General features: G+C 32.9%; 1 protein-coding gene across 2 annotated transcripts in view; it reads right to left on the bottom strand.

Annotated features, from left to right (window-relative positions):
- The window catches only part of RBM27 (RNA binding motif protein 27), a 68,897-nt gene that overhangs the window by 42,987 nt on the left and 5,964 nt on the right, over positions 1-19,946 (bottom strand). For both annotated transcript variants that reach the window (XM_074291721.1, XM_074291722.1), the window contains exons 2-3: positions 6,797-6,915; positions 3,178-3,302 (exon numbers count right to left, since the gene is read on the bottom strand). In XM_074291721.1, the coding sequence (XP_074147822.1) occupies positions 3,178-3,302; positions 6,797-6,915 (244 nt within the window). The remainder of the gene's footprint in view (positions 1-3,177; positions 3,303-6,796; positions 6,916-19,946) is intronic.

Genomic DNA, 19,946 nt, shown 5'->3' with positions numbered 1-19,946 from the left:
AATTTTAAAAATAGGTATTCAAGATGAAATTTCAGTGTAAAATGAGAGTATAAAATAAATTCAATGAATTGAAGTACCATAAAAACAAAGCCTATGTTTTATTTTAATTTTAAAATGTTCATTGGTACAAAGTGAACAAGGAAAATCATATAATTATCCTTATAGGTTATGTCATGAGTGCAGTGATGCTGTCATTGGGCAGAATTCATATTTTCCTTTGAAATTGTCTTCAGACACAACAGATGAGGCACCTGAGATAATCAGTTGTGAATTTATAGTCACTCCTCGTAATTTACACTCTCTACCTATCTCCATTCCCTAAAATAGTAGAACCCTGCTAGATGACTATCCTGATTCTCCAGGTTTGACAACTTTGGGTCATTTCTAGAAATTAATGCCAAAGATATAGATTTTCCACCACTGAGAATAGTCAAAAGACTAGATGCTAGAGGTCATTCCAACAAAGGAATTCTCTAAAATGGTTTAATTATTTGTGATGTCATCCACATCCAGATAAGGAATTATGGAGACTGAATACATATCAAAATATACTATTTTCATTTTTAAAAAATTTGGGGTTTTCTCCCTTTTTCAGATTCTTCCTCCACAATATGACAAATATGAAATATGTTAAACCAACATTTCTTTATTTAAACTTCTGCTACAAGGGGCTTTTGCTCCTACCCAAAAACTAATTGGAAAACTTATACAATATAAAATCCAATTTAAGAATTAATAATTATTCTTTTTTAATTTTTAAATTTTATTTTTCCCATTGAAGATAATTTTTAATATTTGTTTTTTAAAATTTCTAAAATTTTTAAAATTTCTAAAAGTTCTAAATTTTCTTCCTTTTTCCTCTTTGCCCATCCTTGAGATGATATGGTGTGTATATATATTTGCAGTCATGCAAAACATTTCCATAATTAGTCATTAATAACTATTTTTCTATTACATAGGAACAGACCAATAAAGCATATATAAAGGATGTGGTAGGGAGAATTTTCATCATAAATTAAGGAGCTTTGAAATATAGTGGTTTTTTTCCCCTAGAAGTCATATGGAGCAAATAGTTAATTAATTTTATTGATTAATGAATGAAATTAAATACTATTTCACATAAATTCTACAAAACAACTAGAACTTCAATAAAACAACAAAGTAACCTTAAAATCTTAAGAGCAGTGATGCAACAATGTTGCTGCCACCCAAATAAGAAGCTGTCCAAATTGATATTATATAACATAATATGTAGTATATAGCATAACTATATACACATATATATACATAACATAGATTAATATCATATCACATTATAAGATAAATGCATGCATCATTTCTTCTGATATCCTTTTACTTAGAAGGATCAAGGAATTGATCTCCTTGAAGGAACTGATTCTCCCCAAGGTGTCTTAAGTCACATTATATCTAAGATTCCGTAAAAAAGAATTACAGTATTAAAAACTGTCCATTTCATATATTAACTCACAGATCTTGTCTGTCTTTATACAAACTCAACCTGATCACAGTGAATATATGGCTTATTAGAATCTGATTATATACCAGAGCAAAATTACTTTCAATTTTCAAAAGCTAAGCAAAATATGCTGCCATGAAAAACCATCAAAATAAAGCCATGTATGGAATTATTTTTCCAAATAAAAGAATGAATTAGCTACTGGGGCAAGTAGGTGGCACAGTGGATATAGTACCAGCCCTGAAGTCAGGAGGACCCGAGTTCAAATCTGGCCTCAAACACTTAACACTTCCTAGCTGTGTAATCCTGGGCAAGTCACTTAACCTCAAATGCCTCAGGGGGAAAAAAAAAAGAATGAATTATACCGACCAATTAAACTTTCATCCAATTCTCCTTATATGGCAAATGATATTCCTAGTGCAGTCTGACCAGGAAACAAAAGCTATAAACTAGATTAACTTTTCACTGATGAAAGCTCTAGTACTCTTTTGTCAATCAGAATCAATGAGTTCAGAACAATAGTTTAAACAGTATCAAAAACGTTTTCCTGTTCTCCAGTTGAACTAACTACTACATGTAAGCATCATTTAGGCATATAATTAACATAAAATTAAATCATTAATAAAATCTTTGAAGTGAGTACATCATCTCAAAACAACAGAAAGCCTAGTATGTTAGTATTATTAACTGCTGCTAGTATCTTTTCACACAGTTCTAATTTTGAAAAATAAAAACAGAGTGGACACATTTCTTAACAATTAAGCTTTTAAAATTCAAAGTGAACAAAATTTTCCTGTTATTGGTATCTATTCTTTAATGATTAAATCATTTGCTTTTGACTATTAAAAGCAGAATTATGATATAAGTGTAAGCAATCTAAACAAAATTTAGCCTGGAGTACTAAAATTAATTAAATATTCTGAGGTATCTGGGGCAAAAAGTTTAATATTTTTTTCATTTGAAAGAATATTTAAGAATTCTGTTTAAAGAGATCATATACATGAATAAGTGGAACTGGGAATAAAGGATGACAGCAAGACTATATGTAACATTTGACCTTAACTAAGTGTAGTTGCAATTTTTTTAAACATGGCAAACCAATCGAATCAAGCTAAATTAAAATGGGTATTCAGAAGGTATAAAATGTAAAAGAAGAAAGGGAAGAGGAAGGAAATTTTATCTGTACATAAAACAATGGATATAGAAATATATTCCTCTTCTAAGAGGCCAGCAGGGCTGTATCTATGACTTTATTTCTGTATCTCTCTATGTTGTAAAGAGCTAGTAAGATGCTTCTACACTTGTACTTTAAAGAGATTGATGTTGAAAAGAAAAATAAATTATTTCTCTCTTGGTATTTAGGATTTCTTAAACAATCTAAAAAATATATTTTGAGGGCTCACTAACATTTTCAAGACTAAAGTGAAGTAAACTTTCTTATTGTAAATCACACAAATTAAATATTCCTAAGCCAACCTCTTCTAAAATACCTCTTGAACTCAATTCACTCTAGTTATTTATTTGAATTATGAATGCCATGTCTAAAATACTTTTATTTCTTTTAAGCCAAGTAAGTATGACTGAAGTTACTAGATCAATTAGGCAATTCTAAAAGGCCAATAGAAAGGATTCTTATCATACCTCAAAAGGATTTATCTCCCCAATCCCAACAATTGCAAATAAACAGCAATTTTCATTACCTCTTCTTTGACCTCTTCTTTTTCCTGAACTGTAGGTTTTGGCTCTGGTTTGGCTGGTTCCAATGGAGGAAGGTAGTTCTTGGTATAGAGACTTTCAAAGAGTTTATCCACAAAACCTGAAGTTTCTGAGAAAAATATACAATAAAATTTTAAACTCTGTACAACCAAATAAATATCAGGGGAATGAAGAGAGTACTTTTTTTTTTTTTTTTTTAAACTTTGAGGTAATTGGGTTTAAGTGACTTGCCCAGGGTCACACAGCTAAGAAGTATTAAGTATCTGAGATCAAATTTGAGCTCCTGACTTCAGGGCTAGTGCGATAAGTGGTCATCCCGTCTCTGATTAAACAATTCTAAAAGGCAAGACAGTACAGTGGGAAAAGTGCTAGAAAGAGTCAGAATACCTGACTAACCACTGCCTCTTATTACTTATTCAACCATGGACAAGTCATTCAAGCTCATTGGGTCTGAGTTTCTTCAATCATAGAATGAAAGGGATTGGAGTAGGTTTGGGGCTTCTTAACCTTTTTCATGTCATGACAATCTTTAGCAATATGTTGAAGCCTATGTACACTTTCAGAATGTTTGTAAATTCATAAAATATATAGGATCACAAAGAAAACCAATTATATTGGAATATAGTTTTCTTATAAATATATATGTGCATATATGTGTTTGAATAATACATGTATGACAATATATAATGCTACAGATAAATATTACATTAAGAATTCTTGGATGAGATTACCTCCTAGCCCTATCTTCTGAAGAGATTATTTTGCAAACTCAGTTTCACAAAGGGTCATCTATTCTAATTTTGTTGGGGGGTTTTTTGTTTGTTTTTTGCTGAGGCAATTAGGGTTAAGTAACTTAAGTGACTTGCCCAGGTTCACACAGCTAGAAGGTGTTAAGTGTCTGAGACCACATTGCATCTATTCTAATTTTGGAAAGTTTCATTAGAAAGTTAGTTGTTTTTACTTGTGAGGAATATTAGTCAGAATTGGTAGAAAACTCTGAGCTACTGAATATTTAATCAACTGACTTCTTTGGAACTTTCCATCATGCCTTCCCTTCCCCAGAAAATTCATCACAGAAAAATTTCATTGTGTTGTTATCACTCGAATCTTCATGGCACTCACATCTCATCAGTATCCTCTGTTATTCTGGTGGACTCTTCACCCTCCCTACTTTCAGCTTCCTTTACTATGCTGTTATACACCTTAGATTGTAAACTCTTTGAGTGAAGGGGCTATCTATTTTCATCTGTATCCTCAGAGCTTAATACAATGCCTGGCACATAGACATTTAATATATACTTATTGACTATTGACAGTTACATTATTTTTCCATATAATAATTCTGCCTAGTAGAAGTCTTGGTCAAATCAACAGATGAAAAGTATTCCTCATTAGCATATCAAAGCCTAAAAGAGTTACTCTCAGATTAAACTGCAAGTGCAATATTGTTTTGCAAAAGTAAAAGATGTCTCAAAAGTCAAATATTCATTTTTGCAAGTGGGTAAAAAAAATTCTATTGAAATACTCTCTACAATATTAATCTGCTTAGTAAACATTTTCCACGACAGTACAAAGACCAACTGTGTGTCAATTCCATTTTGACAAATTACAAATTAAGTCTGATTTAATACGATTTTGGTTTTTTATTACAAATAAATATCACAAAAGTTGGTATTTTAGAAATTCATATTCACAAAATAATTATAATGGTAATAAGCTAAAGATGAGCTCTTACTTTATTATAAATATGATGAAATTCTTCTTCAGGGTTTTTCCTTCAACAAGAGTCTACCCACAAGAGCTATACAATAATCTCAACAACTAATACCAATTCACAAAAATATAACCTATTATCTATTTTGCTAGTGTTATAGAATAGGGCAATTAATGAATAGGTAATAAAACCTCAGGAATGATCTTAAACATTTTAGTATCATCATTTCCATACAAAAATATACCAATTACAAGAAGTTTTATTTATTAAACACAGCAAGCCAAGAAAAATATCTACTTAGCAACATATAAGACAGGATTAGCTGAGAATTAATGTATGTTTAAAAGTAAAATAAACACTTTTCAAAAATTCTATAACACAATCACTCTATCCATTGGCCTGAAATTGTAAAATTTTACTTCATGTAGTAATGAATTTACTCATATTACTTTAGTCCTCCTCCTAACAATATTGTCTAGATAAATTTGCTTTTATAAAAATAAACTATTGAAGAATGATTTTTCAAGTCCTGTAATTCAGGAGGGAATATTCTTTCATCACCCTGAGTCAGTCATCAAATCACAAATAATCATAACCCACCCCAAGTGTTTAGCACAGGAAAAACTCACACCAAAAAACCCAAGCAGGATATATTCGATAAAGACCATGCTAATAGTATTAACATAAAACAAAAACAAGGGAAAAAGAGAATCTTGAAAAGAGGAAGTAAATCAACTAACTTCTTTCAAAAACCTTTGTAAATAATACCAATGTGCTGAGTAATTACTCCAACATAATTTCTTATATGTTCTCTACATGTCTTTTTTTACATTTTTCATGAGTCAATAATTTATATGGTTCATCTTTTTATCTTCTGCCATACCAAAATCATAATGAATTGATAAAAAATACATTCATTCCTGCATTTTGAAGGAATTTGATAATAAATATGTATAGACTGTGTTCATTCCTAGCCTAGAACTGTATATGTGCTGAAGAATATACTTGGAGCAGAACCAGGAGACCACTGGACACAGTAACAACAAGATTATGTGATAATTAACTGTGATAGATTTGACTTCTCATTAATGTAATAAATTTGGGATGGAAAATGCCATCTGTATCTAGAAAGAGAACATGGAGACTGAATGTGAATCAAAGAATAATATTTTCACCTTTTTTTTAAATTATTATTTGTTTGCTTTTTCTTTCCCATGGCTTTTTACTCTTTTGGTTTGATTTTTCTTACAAAATATGACAAATATGGAAATATGCTTAAGAGGACTGTATATGTATAACCTTTATCAGAGGTAAGAAGAAAAAAATTTGGAATACAAACTATCTTTACATATATTTGGAAAAATATAATATTTAAAAAAAAAAAAAAAGTACATTTGCAGAGGACTGGGAGATTCTTAAGCCATTTAGACACAAAAGGACAAGATAGATTTTAGGGCAGGTGTGGTTCCTGCCTTGGGGAAAGAAGGAAACATCTCAGTTAATCCCTTGATGTCCCAGAGCCCCAGTCAGAAGAGGATAAAACTATTCTCAGCTCCACCTAGGCATCTGGGAGAAGTAGCTTGCTTAGATCTCTCAAACATAGCTGCAGCCCAGCTAGGCAAAAAGCGCCCCCTAGGGAGTTAGCTACAATCTGTTGAGATTCACTGGCTGCTAAAAAGCATTAAAGTCAATACTGTTTTGATATAGGAAGGGATGAAGGAACAAAAAAGAAAGGCAGCTTTTTTTTAAACATAATAAATTAATTATAACATAATTACATATTTATATAACATATACTATAAGCCCCAAAATAGTTTATTTTGTATTAAACTTATCTTTTCAATACCTCACTTAATACCTCAGTCAAAAATTTACTATAAAATAATTACCTTTTTGTAAAAAAACATCTAGTTGATCTGCACAGAAGGCTTTCAGTTCTTTTTCTGGTTTGTCCTTCTTGACCAGTGCTACAACATAATTTGCTAAGGCTGAAGGGTCTGCATCACATCTAATTTAATTAGGGAAAAGAGAGAGATAAAATCATTTAGAGTAAAACACTTTAAAAAAACAACAATGATGTAGCTTATAAAATTACCCTTAGTTTGGAAAGCCACTATTAAATGAATTACCAGCATACAAATATTTTGGGTAAGGTTTTTATTTTCATTGTTTATTTCTCTAAAATAATTAAGAATTAAAAAAAGAAAGAAACTTCTGCCCAAAAGGTTTAAATATAAAAAGGAGTCAACACCTTTCAGAGGTGACCAAAATATTTAGCTGTTCAACCTGATTGGTAACTCAATCAGGCATACTTTCAAGCTTTTCAAAGCCTCTTACTACAATTTAAGCCAGAAGCCTCTTACACTTCAACCTCAACTCTACCTCTTGCCATTTCAACAAAGTTCTTAAGAGCCACCTTTGAAAAAGATGGCTTGTAAAAGCGAACACATTGTCTCTTAACATTTAGTTGAGATTTACTGATTATAGCTTGAGAGTTAGAATGACAGCATGAATATCTGAGGAAATGAGCCAATAGCTGTAGGTCAAAAGTCAGCTAGTGGAAGAAAGGGAAAATAATAACCTTTGTCAAGGGAAGAAATTTCTCTTGTTTCTTATTTTTTAAAAATTGAAGCTCTTAACAAGGAAAATAATCATAGAAAAAAATTAGGCAATTCTAAATCGTCAAAAAAAATTGTTCAAAAGGATATGAAGGAGGGGCAGCTAGGTGGCGCAGTGGATAGAGCACCAGCCTTGAAGTGAGGAGGACCAGAGTTCAAATCGCACCTCTGACACTTAACTGTATGACCCTGGGAAGTCACTTAGCCCCAACTGCCTCAACAACAAAAAAAAAAAAGTCAAAGGATATGAATAAACAGTTCTAAAAGGAAAAACTGCAAACTTTCTTCAAGTATGATCCCAAAGTCACTAATAGTAAGAGAAATACAAATTAAAATATCCTTGAAGTTTAACTGAAGATCCTATAAATTAGCAAGAAAGACAAAAATAAGGTAGTCAGTGATGGAGGGTCTGTGCTTGTTAAAACAAGCAGAATAATACATTGGTAGTAGAGTTCTGAATGCAAGAAAACTGACAAATTCTTTTGACCTGATGATCTCATTATGAGGCATGTATCCCCAGAGAGGTCAAAGGTAGAAGGTCTAATATGTCTACCAAAAAAATTCATAGCAGCAATTTTTGAAGTAGCAAAAAACTGGAAACAAAATAATCCATCAATTGAGGTAATGGAGGAAAAAACTACAGTGCACAAATGTAATAAATTATGCAATATTCATCATGTGGAATTCATAACCTGGTAAAAACATTTATAAACAGATACAAAGAGAAATAATACAATCAAAAGAAAATTATTATTCCACCTTTCACCTCTGCTTTTACCACCCCTAACTGTTTTCATCTTTAGTTCTTTTCCAAGTCAGCACCCCTGCATTGGTAACACTCTTATTCCTTCATTTTGTGTTCTTTTGTGAACCTATTCAACTCTAATCACTAAATTCAAGTCCCTTGCCTTCTTATCCATCATCAATTTAATACTGCATTACCAAATCTCAACCTTGGATTACTTCCATCATCTGCCTGCCTTAGTTAGCTTTGTATACTTTGTATAAAGCTGGAGAATACTGTAAAACTTTTACTTACTGGGACCTACTACAGATTTCTGTTATATAATCTTAACAAGACCTTCCTTGAAACCAGACAATCTTTTTAGAATTTCCTAATCAATTCACTATCACACTCACCAGAGATTATTCCAAACCTTTTCATCCCTTCTTAAACCTATGATGGCACCCTTTTCCCAACCCTCTCAGTTGAGAATCTTGCCACATAATTTAGGGGAAAAAATAGACCATTTACCAGAGCTCCCATTTATTCTTCCTCTTCACCTCACCTCACTCAGATGTCTTTTCTACTATCTTCTACTTTACCTCTGTCTCTGCAAACATCCTTAGATCACATCCTATTCTAGCTTCTCCAGCAGATTGCTTCTTTCTCAATAAATCAATTTCTTCTTGTCTACTGGCTGATTCCTTTACAATTACAATATTTCTTCCAACTTAAAGGGGGCAGCTAGGTGGCGCAATGGATAGAGCACCAGCCCTGAATTCAGGAGGACCTGAGTTCAAATCTGGTCTCAGACACTTAACACTTCCTAACTGTGTGACCCTGGGTAAGTCACTTAACCCTAGCCTCAAAAAAAAAAAAAAAAAGAAAGAAAGAAAGTGGATCTATCCAATCCTCACTAGATATCACCAATAAATTCACAGCTAAACTGGAGAAAACCATCTACAATCAATGATAACCAGTTCCTCTCCTCTCAGTTTCTTAATTATCTTAATTGGCTTCTGATCTCATTAACAATCAACTAAAACTGCTTTTTCCAAAGATATCAGTTAAAAGATCTCTTAAGTTTCAGTCATCTTTTTTTGTCAACTGCAGCCTTCCTTCTCATCCCTGATAATCTTTTCTCTTTAGGCTTTCATGACAATGCTCTCTCCAGGTTTTCACTACATATAGGTAACACCCAATAACCCTTCGGGTATCCTTCAAACACCTGTCCTTGTCTCTCCCTTCAGTTTTCTCTCTCCGGGTGATCAGCTCTCATGGGTTCAATTAATCATCTCTGTGCAGATGATTCTCAATCTATCTATCGTTCCAGTTTCACATCTCCAAATGCCTATTGGTTATCTCAAACTGGATGTCCTCATAGGTATCTTAAAGTCAACATGTACAAAACTGAATTAATTATCCTTCACCCCAAACTCTCCTCTCTTATGAATTTCCCTCACCAATGATGAGGACACCATCATCCTTCTAGTCATCCAGGTTCGAAACCTTTTTCTTTCCTTCCCTTTTCCATATTCAATTATTGACAAGTACATATTCTTTTTTCTTTTCTGACACTACCATCAGCCTAGTTCAGCCTCACTCTTAGACTATTGTAATTACCTGCTGACTGACCTGCCCATCTCAAATTTTTCCCCATTCTAATGCACTTTCCACTTAGTTGTCCAAATGAGCTTCCTAAATTCTAAATCTAGCCATATCACTCCTCTACTTATATAAAACTCATGTGGCTTCCTATTATCTCCATGGTCAAATATTTAATCTTCTGCTTGACTTTTAAAGGCCTTGATAACCTGGCCCCTTATTATCTTTCAAGTATTTTTATATTATATTCCCTTCCATAATCCACCAATGTTAGGTCAGTTAGTAAGTATTTATTAAATACCTACTAGGTGCCAGACACTACCAAGTGCTAAGGTTACAAAGAAAAGCAAAAGACAGTCCCTGATGTCCCAGAGGAGCTCATAATCTAATGGAGGCAAAACAAGCAAACAAATATGTACAGATAAGTTATATATAGAATAAAAAAGGAAGTAAAAGAAGTAAGGCACTAGAATTAAGGATTAAGACAATAGGATTTTTAGCAGATACTAAAGGAAGCCAGGAGGTAGGGTTAAAAAGGGAGAGCATTCTAAGCATTGGGGAATAGCCAGAGAAAATGCCTAGAAGCAAGCAGAATTATCTAGTTTGTGAAAAAGGAAGGAGACCAGGGTTACTGGGTAGAAAAGCACATGGGAGGATGAGGGAAGCAGCAAGGTTTAACAACATTGGAAAGGTAAGAAGAGTTTAGATTGTGAAAGGCTTTGAATGTCAAGAATATTTGGCCGTGGAGGCCTTTGGGAATCTCTGGTAGTGGAAAACGGCAATGGTATGTCTGAAATGATGCTTTAAGAAAATTATTTGGCAAGTTGGACTAGAGTACGTATGAGGAAATAAGGGTCTATTACTGGGATAACAACTGTCAGGAGAGGATGTATTCAGGAGATGATGGAAAGGTAAAATTGATAAACCTTGGCAACAGATTGAATATGAGAGGTGAGAGATAGTAAAGAGTCAAAGATAACACCAAAGTTGTGAGCCTGAGGGACTAGGAGGATGATGGTACCTTAATAATAGGAAAGTTGGAAGGGGGGAAGGTTTAAGGGAAAAAGTAATGATTTCCATTTTAGACATGTTGAATTAAAGATGTATATAGAACATTCAGTTGGAGATATCTGAAAGACAGATTAGAGATTTGAGACTGGAGCAAGTGAAGATATTAAACTGGATAAGGGGATTTGAGAGTCATCAGCACAAAGATGGTAAATTAAATCTATGGGAGCTTATCATTTCATCAAATGAAATTATATAGAATGAGAAGAGAGTCCAGAAAAGAGCTGGCTTTACTATTCAGTGGTTGCCTCCTATGCATGAAATGCACTTCTTCCTCACTTTGACTCTTAGCTTTCTTTAAGTCCCAGCTAAAATCCCACTTTTTACATGAAGCCTTCCTGGCTCCTCTCAATATTAGTGTCTTCTTCCTGAGATTACTTTCTAATTCACCCAGGATATATCTTAGTTTGTATATCGTGTGGGAGAAGGAGGAGAAGGGAAAAGGGTCTTCTTTCCCATTTGAATGTAAGCATCTTAAGAGTAGGAACTATTTATGCTTTTCTTTATCTTCCCAGGGCTTAGCACAATGCTTGGCACATAGTAAGTGCTTAATAAATGCTTGTTTACTTCACCATATGAATATAAATGAAAATATGCCAAAAGAAAGCCAAACTCTAAGTAAATGAAAATGCAATAAAGATTCTGGAGAACAGATTATGAAACCTACCTCCCTTCTCATTGCTGAGAGGCAGAGAGTTACTAAGGCAGAATGCTGCATACATTATCAGATGCAGTCACTGTGTCAGCTGTTTTTGTTTCTTTTTCTCTGTTATTAGGAGAGGATTCAATGGGAAGGGAGTTGTTTTCCCCCTCCAAAAAAGGCTGTTATAATGACAAAACAATAAAATGTATTAAAAAGTATGTCAATATACAGCTACTGTGATATTGACAGTATTTTCAGGGTCCTCTGACTTTACTATGTATGGCAGAATGATGGGTTGATAGTAATGACAAATATAACAACAGATTTAAAGCTTTAAGGAATTTCAGGAGTTCCTAATAATAATAATACAGCTGGGCACATACCTACTGTGTGCCAAGCACTGTGCTAAGTGCTTTACATTTGGTCCTTACAACAACCTTGAGATATAAGTGCTATGATCACCTCCATTTTACAATTGAGAAAACTGAGGCAAATGGAGGTTAAGTGACTTGCCCAAGGTCACAGAGCTAATAAGTATGTGAAGCCAGATTTCTCCATTAGTCCAGCTCTTCATCCAAGATGCTTCTTAGCTACCAAGAATATTGGGTCAGATGTAAGTTAAAACATTTAGGTTAAGAGAAGAAAAAGGGGCCAAAGATAAAGAACTGCAGAAATCTCTCAAATTCTAATAAGACATACCTAAATATTATATGATATGTATATGATATATACTACACAGAGAACACCCAATGTCTACTGCATTGAAAATATTATTGTACATATGTCAGAGCAATCAAACTCAGATGAGCTTTGTGGGTGGTAGTATGGCAGAGCAGGAAAAAGCCATGAATGAGTAGACCTGAATTCAAACCCAACTTCATCATTACTAGCTGTGTAATCTTGGACAAGTCACTTTACTTTGGAGGGCTTCATATTACTTATATGTAAATAACAAAAAAAAAAACAAACAAAAAATTAGGGCCCATTGTTAAAGTCACTTTAAGTTCTGACATTTATTTACACATATCTGATATTGATAAGATTTTTAAAACATTAATGCTTTAATTTATAGCACAGTATTTTCAGGGTCCTCTGATTTTACTATGTATGGCAGAATGATGGATTGATAGTAATGACAAATATAATAACAGATTTAAAGCTTTAAGGAACTTCAGGAGTTCATAATAATAATAATAATAATAATAATAATACAGCTGGGCACATACCTACTGTGGGCCAAGCACTGTGCTAAGTGCTTTACATTTGGTCCTTACAACAACCTTGAGATATAAGTGCTATGATCACCTCCATTTTACAATTGAGAAAACTGAGGCAAATGGAGGTTAAGTGACTTGCCCAAGGTCACAGAGCTAATAAGTGTGTGAAGCCAGATTTCTCCATTAGTCCAGCTCTTCATCCAAGATGCTTCTTAGCTACCAAGAATATTGGGTCAGATGTAAGTTAAAACATTTAGGTTAAGAGAAGAAAAAGGGGCCAAAGATAAAGAACTGCAGAAATCTCTCAAATTCTAATAAGACATACCTAAATATTATATGATATGTATATGATATATACTACACAGAGAACACCCAATGTCTACTGCATTGAAAATATTATTGTACATATGTCAGAGCAATCAAACTCAGATGAGCTTTGTGGGTGGTAGTATGGCAGAGCAGGAAAAAGCCATGAATGAGTAGACCTGAATTCAAACCCCAACTTCATCATTACTAGCTGTGTAATCTTGGACAAGTCACTTTACTTTGGAGGGCTTCATATTACTTATATGTAAAATAACAAAAAAAAAAAACAAACAAAAAATTAGGGCCCATTGTTAAAGTCACTTTAAGTTCTGACATTCATTTACACATATCTGATATTGATAAGATTTTTAAAACATTAATGCTTTAATTTATAGCACAGTATTTTCAGGGTCCTCTGATTTTACTATGTATGGCAGAATGATGGATTGATAGTAATGACAAATATAATAACAGATTTAAAGCTTTAAGGAACTTCAGGAGTTCATAATAATAATAATAATAATAATAATAATACAGCTGGGCACATACCTACTGTATGCCAAGCACTGTGCTAAGTGCTTTACATTTGGTCCTTACAACAACCTTGAGATATAAGTGCTATTATCACCTCCATTTTACTCAGATATTGTGCTACGGATGACTATACTTACTATCAGATTAGCATTTGGGAATATCAATGAAAAAAGCAATCATTCAGTATATTCTACAATATATCTGGCATTACACTAGTGAAGATACAAAGACAAAATGGAGACAGTTTCACCCTCAAGAAGTTTACATTCTACTGGACCTACTTCTGTTGGAAGAACTAAAACTGGGTGATATCTAGGTTATATTCTGGCTCTATATCTGTGATCCAAAAGTAAACACACACAATTACATGAAATAAGTCTATATTGTTACTAGTGAAATTTATAACACTACACACAATAAAATAGAACACATTTATACACCAAAAAAACAAAATCACAAAATTTAATAGGTTCCACTCTATGGCTGCAAAATGGACTCTGGAAGAACATTACCAGTGTAAATTAATAAGGCACTAAAATTTAATAGAGAAACAGTTACATTGTACCTTTGTGGACAAATTCTGCTGAGCACCTACTAAAAAAATCTTCCAAAACCGATGCCCAATTGTGTAATTGAGGATTTGGCATCAAAGCTGCCAGTAAAAAGTTACCAGTCATAAGGAGGCTTTAAAAATACATTACAATTATAATGACCAATTATACTGCCCCCCCCAAATAAATAAGAAAATACACCTCACTCCCTTCTTTGTAGTGATAGGGGTCAGTGAATGTTGGAACACTGCATATACTATATTGTCATACTTGCTGATGTGCTGAAGTGTTACTAAACTGCTTTTTTCTTCCTTTTTTTATTGTCTGGTACAAGGGATAACTCGATACAGATATATATATATATTCAGAAATGAAGATGATATTAAAAAGATATAAAGATTAAACTTCTTTGCAAAATGCTTTATAAAAATTTACCAATGAATAGGAGGGAAAAACTAATTTCTTGTATATAACATTAACAGTCACAGAAATTAAGATGTCAACTTTTATTTTATTATTATTATTTTTTTTAACTTTCAGGACATTTATCAGAAATACCATAGGAAAACGATATAGTTTTCAAAAGAAAAAATGCAGACCTTCAACAATCATATAAAATGATATTCCAAATCACTAACAATAAAAAAAAAAATTAAAATAGTTCTGGGATTTTATCTTACACAGATTAGCAAAGATGACAAAAAAATGAAAGATAAATGTTGGCAGAGGGAGTTTAGAGAGCTGTGAGTTTGGTCTTATTTGAAAGTAATTACATTTTACTCTATGCAGGTAAAAGACAAACAGAAAGACCCCATATATACACAAATATTTATAGAATTCTTTTGTGGCCACAAGAGACTAAAGTGTGTGCTCATGAATTGTGGAATGGTTGAACTAATAATGTATAGATACAATAAATACAAAATTATATAAATAAATTGTACAATAATGTACAAATACAATATGATTGTACAATGTTATTATATATATGTATAATTAATTGTACAATAACATATGTATTATACAATAATGTGTAAATTTAATGGAATATTATTATACCACAAGAAATGACAAAACAGGAAGAATTCAGAGAACCTTAGAAAGAATTATATGAAATACTGTAAAAAAAACAAAACAAAACAAAAAAAAAAAAACCAGAAGGACAATTTACATAAATATCACAATGATGATAAGGGAAATAACACTGAAAGAAGTCAAAATTCAGGATGCAGTGACCAATACTGGAAGATAGACCAGATATAGAATAAGGAGCACTGTGAGACACAGTCAATTTAATGGTTTGGTTTTTTTCCCCTTTATTTGTATGTTTTTGTTTTTAGGGAAGATTACTATTGGGGAAGAGATAGTGATTTTCTTTTTCATCAATAAACTTTTTTTTTTAAAAGCACAATTCAGTTCTGCTTCAGTTCAGGTACTGGCTGTTTCAGATGGCAGTTGGATAAAACAGATTTAAAAATATTATTTCCATGATTACACAACTTTTTTTATTTTTTAAAGGAACAACTCTTTAAGAAATGATTTTTTAAAAAGTACCTCAGGTACAAACTTTTCTAGTAAAAATGGATAAGTATGTTTATTATAAATGGTAATAAATATCTGCCTCAAATTACAAATTTAGTTATACTTCATTTCAAATGCATAATCAACTTAAATCATTTATTTAAAAAGTCCAAATCAGAAATATCATAAAATTTATTGGGTGAACATATCTATTTCCAACCACCTCACGTTATAGCTAAGAAAGCTGAGAACTACAGAGATTAAGTGATTTGCTCAAGGTCACACAGGTATTAAATATCAGAGCCAGGACTGAACTCAGGTAATAATATCTCTAGAAGAATATAATACAATTATTTCAAAGTCTGATTCTTCTTTCGCAGCAAAGTAACTGTATGGATATGTATACATATATTATAGTTAACATATACTTTAACATACTTAACATGTATTGGTCTACCTGCCATCTGGGGGACGGGGTGGGGGGAGGGAGGGGGGAAATTGGTACAAAAAGTTTTGCAATTGTACTATAGTACAATCATCTTTTTCACCTTGTAAATATTATTTTAAAGATTAAATCAATTCAAATAAGTTTTTGTTTCTACAATAGGGAAACTAAAGAAAAAAGGTTCTCAAACTAAAATAATTCAATTTACTTATTTTTTTAATCTTCCTAATTTTAAATGCCTACTGCATGACTTGCTATTCACTCAACTACCAAGTCAGAACAGTAAATCTCATCTCTTGTTGGTCCCAGAGTTCTACTGGGAGAAAAAAAAAAAAAAATCACTATGTGATACTGATTTTTTGAATAAAGGTAAGATTCTTTACAACTTTTTTTGATCTTTAAAGAATTTGGCATTCATCCATTAATTATCTGACTTGAAGTTTCAACTTAGTATATCACCCTCATTTCTGAAAGGGGACACTCAAACATATACTGAGAGAGGTACAATGTCCTCACTCTGAGCTGTATTTAGCCCAATCATAATGGAATAACAAGTAAAACCAATGGAGTCAATCTTATAATAGGATAAAATTGTTAGATCACTTCTAAAATAACTAATTACATGAAGTATAAATTTTCTGCAACACTTAAATTTATCATCTCCCAAAGCACTTTATCGCTACCTTTCTGATAAATTTATTTAATATTGAAAGCTCCTTGAGAACTAGGATTTTGCTAACAAAAAAGTTTTTATCTTCTCCAAATACTACTAGCAAAGTGCTCTGTAAATAAGTATTTAATATTTATTTCTTGCCCAAATCTTTTATTTCATCAATTTGGGGAGTTCCAGATGTGGGAAATTCTTTCAATGATGCACAGAACCAACTGTTTTTGTAATATATACTAATCTTAGAGAATAACCTAGCTTAAGAAGAGGTTAAATTACTTTGCCCAGGGTCACAAACCTTTATGTCACAGGCAGGACTTGAAGCCAGACCTTCCTGACTCAAAGACTAACCTATTCAGTAAGCCACTATGCTGGTATATTTAAAATTTTTAAAAAGGTGGGGGTGAGAATGGAGGGGTGAGGAGGCTGATGAGCCTGGCTATAAAATATTAAGCTTAAAACTAGGGATATTTATTTCATCAAAAGTATGTTTAAGAAGACAACATCAGAAAACCTAAATTTACTCTAGGAAATTAAGAATAGATATAATCATTAGTTTAAATCACTTTGGGAAGCTCAAACACCATTGAATGATAAATATAATAGTTCGCCAAAAGATGTAAGATATCAGCTAACCAAATAAGATATTACAAATACTAACTTTCTGATAGTTAAATGATTTTGGCTATCACATCAATCAATAAGTATTTCTTTAGTGTCTTTGTCTGTGTGTGTGTGTGTTTCCAGAGGCATGATTGTTAAGTTATTTTGTTTTAACCTAAAAATTAAACCAATATCATGCCAAAAGTAATACTATTTTTTTCCCCTGAGGCTGGGATTAAGTGACTTGCCCAGGGTCACACAGCTAGGAAGTGTTAAGTGTCTGAGACCATATTTGAACTCGGGTCCTCCTGAATTCAAGGCTGGTACTCTATCCACTGCGCCACCTAGCTGCCCCCCAAAAGTAATACTATTTTATTAAACAGTGGAGAGCCTCCAGTAAGTCTCAGTGCTTAAACATTCTTTGAGGATCATTAAATTATCTTAAGTAAATTACTAGCATTCCCCTGATTCAACAGCTGTTTATTATTCACCTATTATAAACAAAACACAAAGCAGAAACTGGAAATAAAATAAAATACATAATCTTTGGTTTTGTGGAATTTATAATCTAAGGGGCTATGGCATATCTCTCATGAACAGTAATACCTTCAAAGAATTCACAGTTAAACATTTACTAAGTAATTATTTTTTTCTTTTCATGTGGGCAAATCTTAGAGAGATGGCATGGCATAAGGGGGACAGAATGTTGGCCTTTGAATCAGGAAGACTAGGATTTAAATACCATCTCTAACACTTAGTGGTTGAACCAGTTTGACCCTTAAGCAACTCAATCTTACTAAGGTAAAGATGATTTGTCATCTGCATTGGTTTAGGAATCTTTCTACCCGTTACCACAGATACTTGATCTATTGCAGAATTCCATAGGATGATTAGTCATGTAACTATCTTTGATGTAAAATCATATCTATTAAATCCCTTAAGAATACTATATTAAGGAGTCAGAAATCAGCACAAATCATTACCTACATGACCAAAGACAAACTACTTCTCAGGACCTCAGTTTCCTCATCTACAGAAGTAAGCCCAGATCAGGAAGTGGTGGGGTTTTTAACCCGATATCCACGACCTTAAAAAATTTTTCTTGGATAACTGAATTTCAATATAATTAGTCTCCTTTGTAATTCTATGCATTTTATTTTAAGCATTCAAAAAAATATTATTGTGAGAAGAGTATATAAACGGTTTTATCAGACTGCCAAAAGGGTCTGTGACACAAAAACGGGCAAGATTCTCTGCTCTAAGGATTCCTTCAGCTCTTTCTATGAAAAAATATAAAACCTCCAGATTAAGGTGAAATTTAGCAGACCAGTAACTGCTAAATACAAAGTCATAAATGAAATCCAACACATGACCTTAGTATCTGTGTGTATCTTACACAGGATCAAAAGATTGGAAGGAACTCAAAGAGATTTTCTAATCTGGCCCCTGGATTTATGGCTAGAAAAACTAAGATTGAAAGAAGAGGAAATGACTGGCTCAGGATCGCCTGATCAGTAAACAGAACGGTAGATATTTAAACATAAGTCTTTTTGATTCAAATCCAATGTTCTATGATATTGAAAGATAGGAATACCATCAGTTTTCCAAATACAGTGAACAAGATACTGATATAACTAGCAGGACACAAAAATAGGTACAAAAAGCTACCAAATATCTCAGTTGAAAGGCAGCTAAAAAAAAAAATCCAATCATCAATACTCAGAAATGATCAATAAAAGAATTTATTATTGCACAAAGTAGCCATTTTAATAGAGTTGCAACTTTGGGGGAATTTTTGCTCATGTGGAACAACTTCAAACTGATTTAAATGAATTAAACAAGCATTTATAAACTACTGGCTCTACTATGAGTCTGGCAAGAAAAGGAAAATCGTCCCTGCTCTCAAGGAGCTTATAATCTACCAGAGGGAAAGAATGTGTACAGTCAATATAGACATATATAAGTCAATGTAAAAATATGTACAAAATAAGAAAATACATTCCAGGGTGAGAGGTAGCCATCAACTCAAAGAATTGAGAAAGGATTCTTAGAAGTGGCATTTCTGAGTCTTGAAAAGTATTAAGGAGGTTTCAGGAGGCAGAGATAAGTAGGGAGAGCATTTAGGATATGGAAGACAGTCTAGTTAAAGGAACCGAGAAAGAAAATGGAAAGTCAGACAGTTTGGCTGGACTAAGTGTGATTCAGTGATGTGTAATCAGCCTGGAAAGAGCTAGTTTGTGAATGGCTCTGAATGCCAAACAGAGCAATTTGTATTTTATCCCAGAGGCAATAAGGAGCCAAAGAAACTTCATAAGCAATCAAGGGGCATTATCAGATATAAAGAACATCAATTGCATAGCTATATCAAGGATAAGCTGGAGAGAAATTAAATACAGCAATATCAGTTAGGAAGATACTGCAATAGTAAAGGTGATGAAGGCCTAAATTAAGATGGTTGTGGTATAAATGGAAAGAGGAAGACAACTATGATGCATGTTGTGGAGGTAGAATGAACAAGACAGGGCAGCTGACTAGGA

This window comes from Sminthopsis crassicaudata, chromosome 2, assembly GCF_048593235.1.
Source record: "Sminthopsis crassicaudata isolate SCR6 chromosome 2, ASM4859323v1, whole genome shotgun sequence".
Classification (NCBI taxonomy): Eukaryota; Metazoa; Chordata; class Mammalia; order Dasyuromorphia; family Dasyuridae; genus Sminthopsis; species Sminthopsis crassicaudata.
This window is presented reverse-complemented; position numbering and strand designations above follow the sequence as displayed.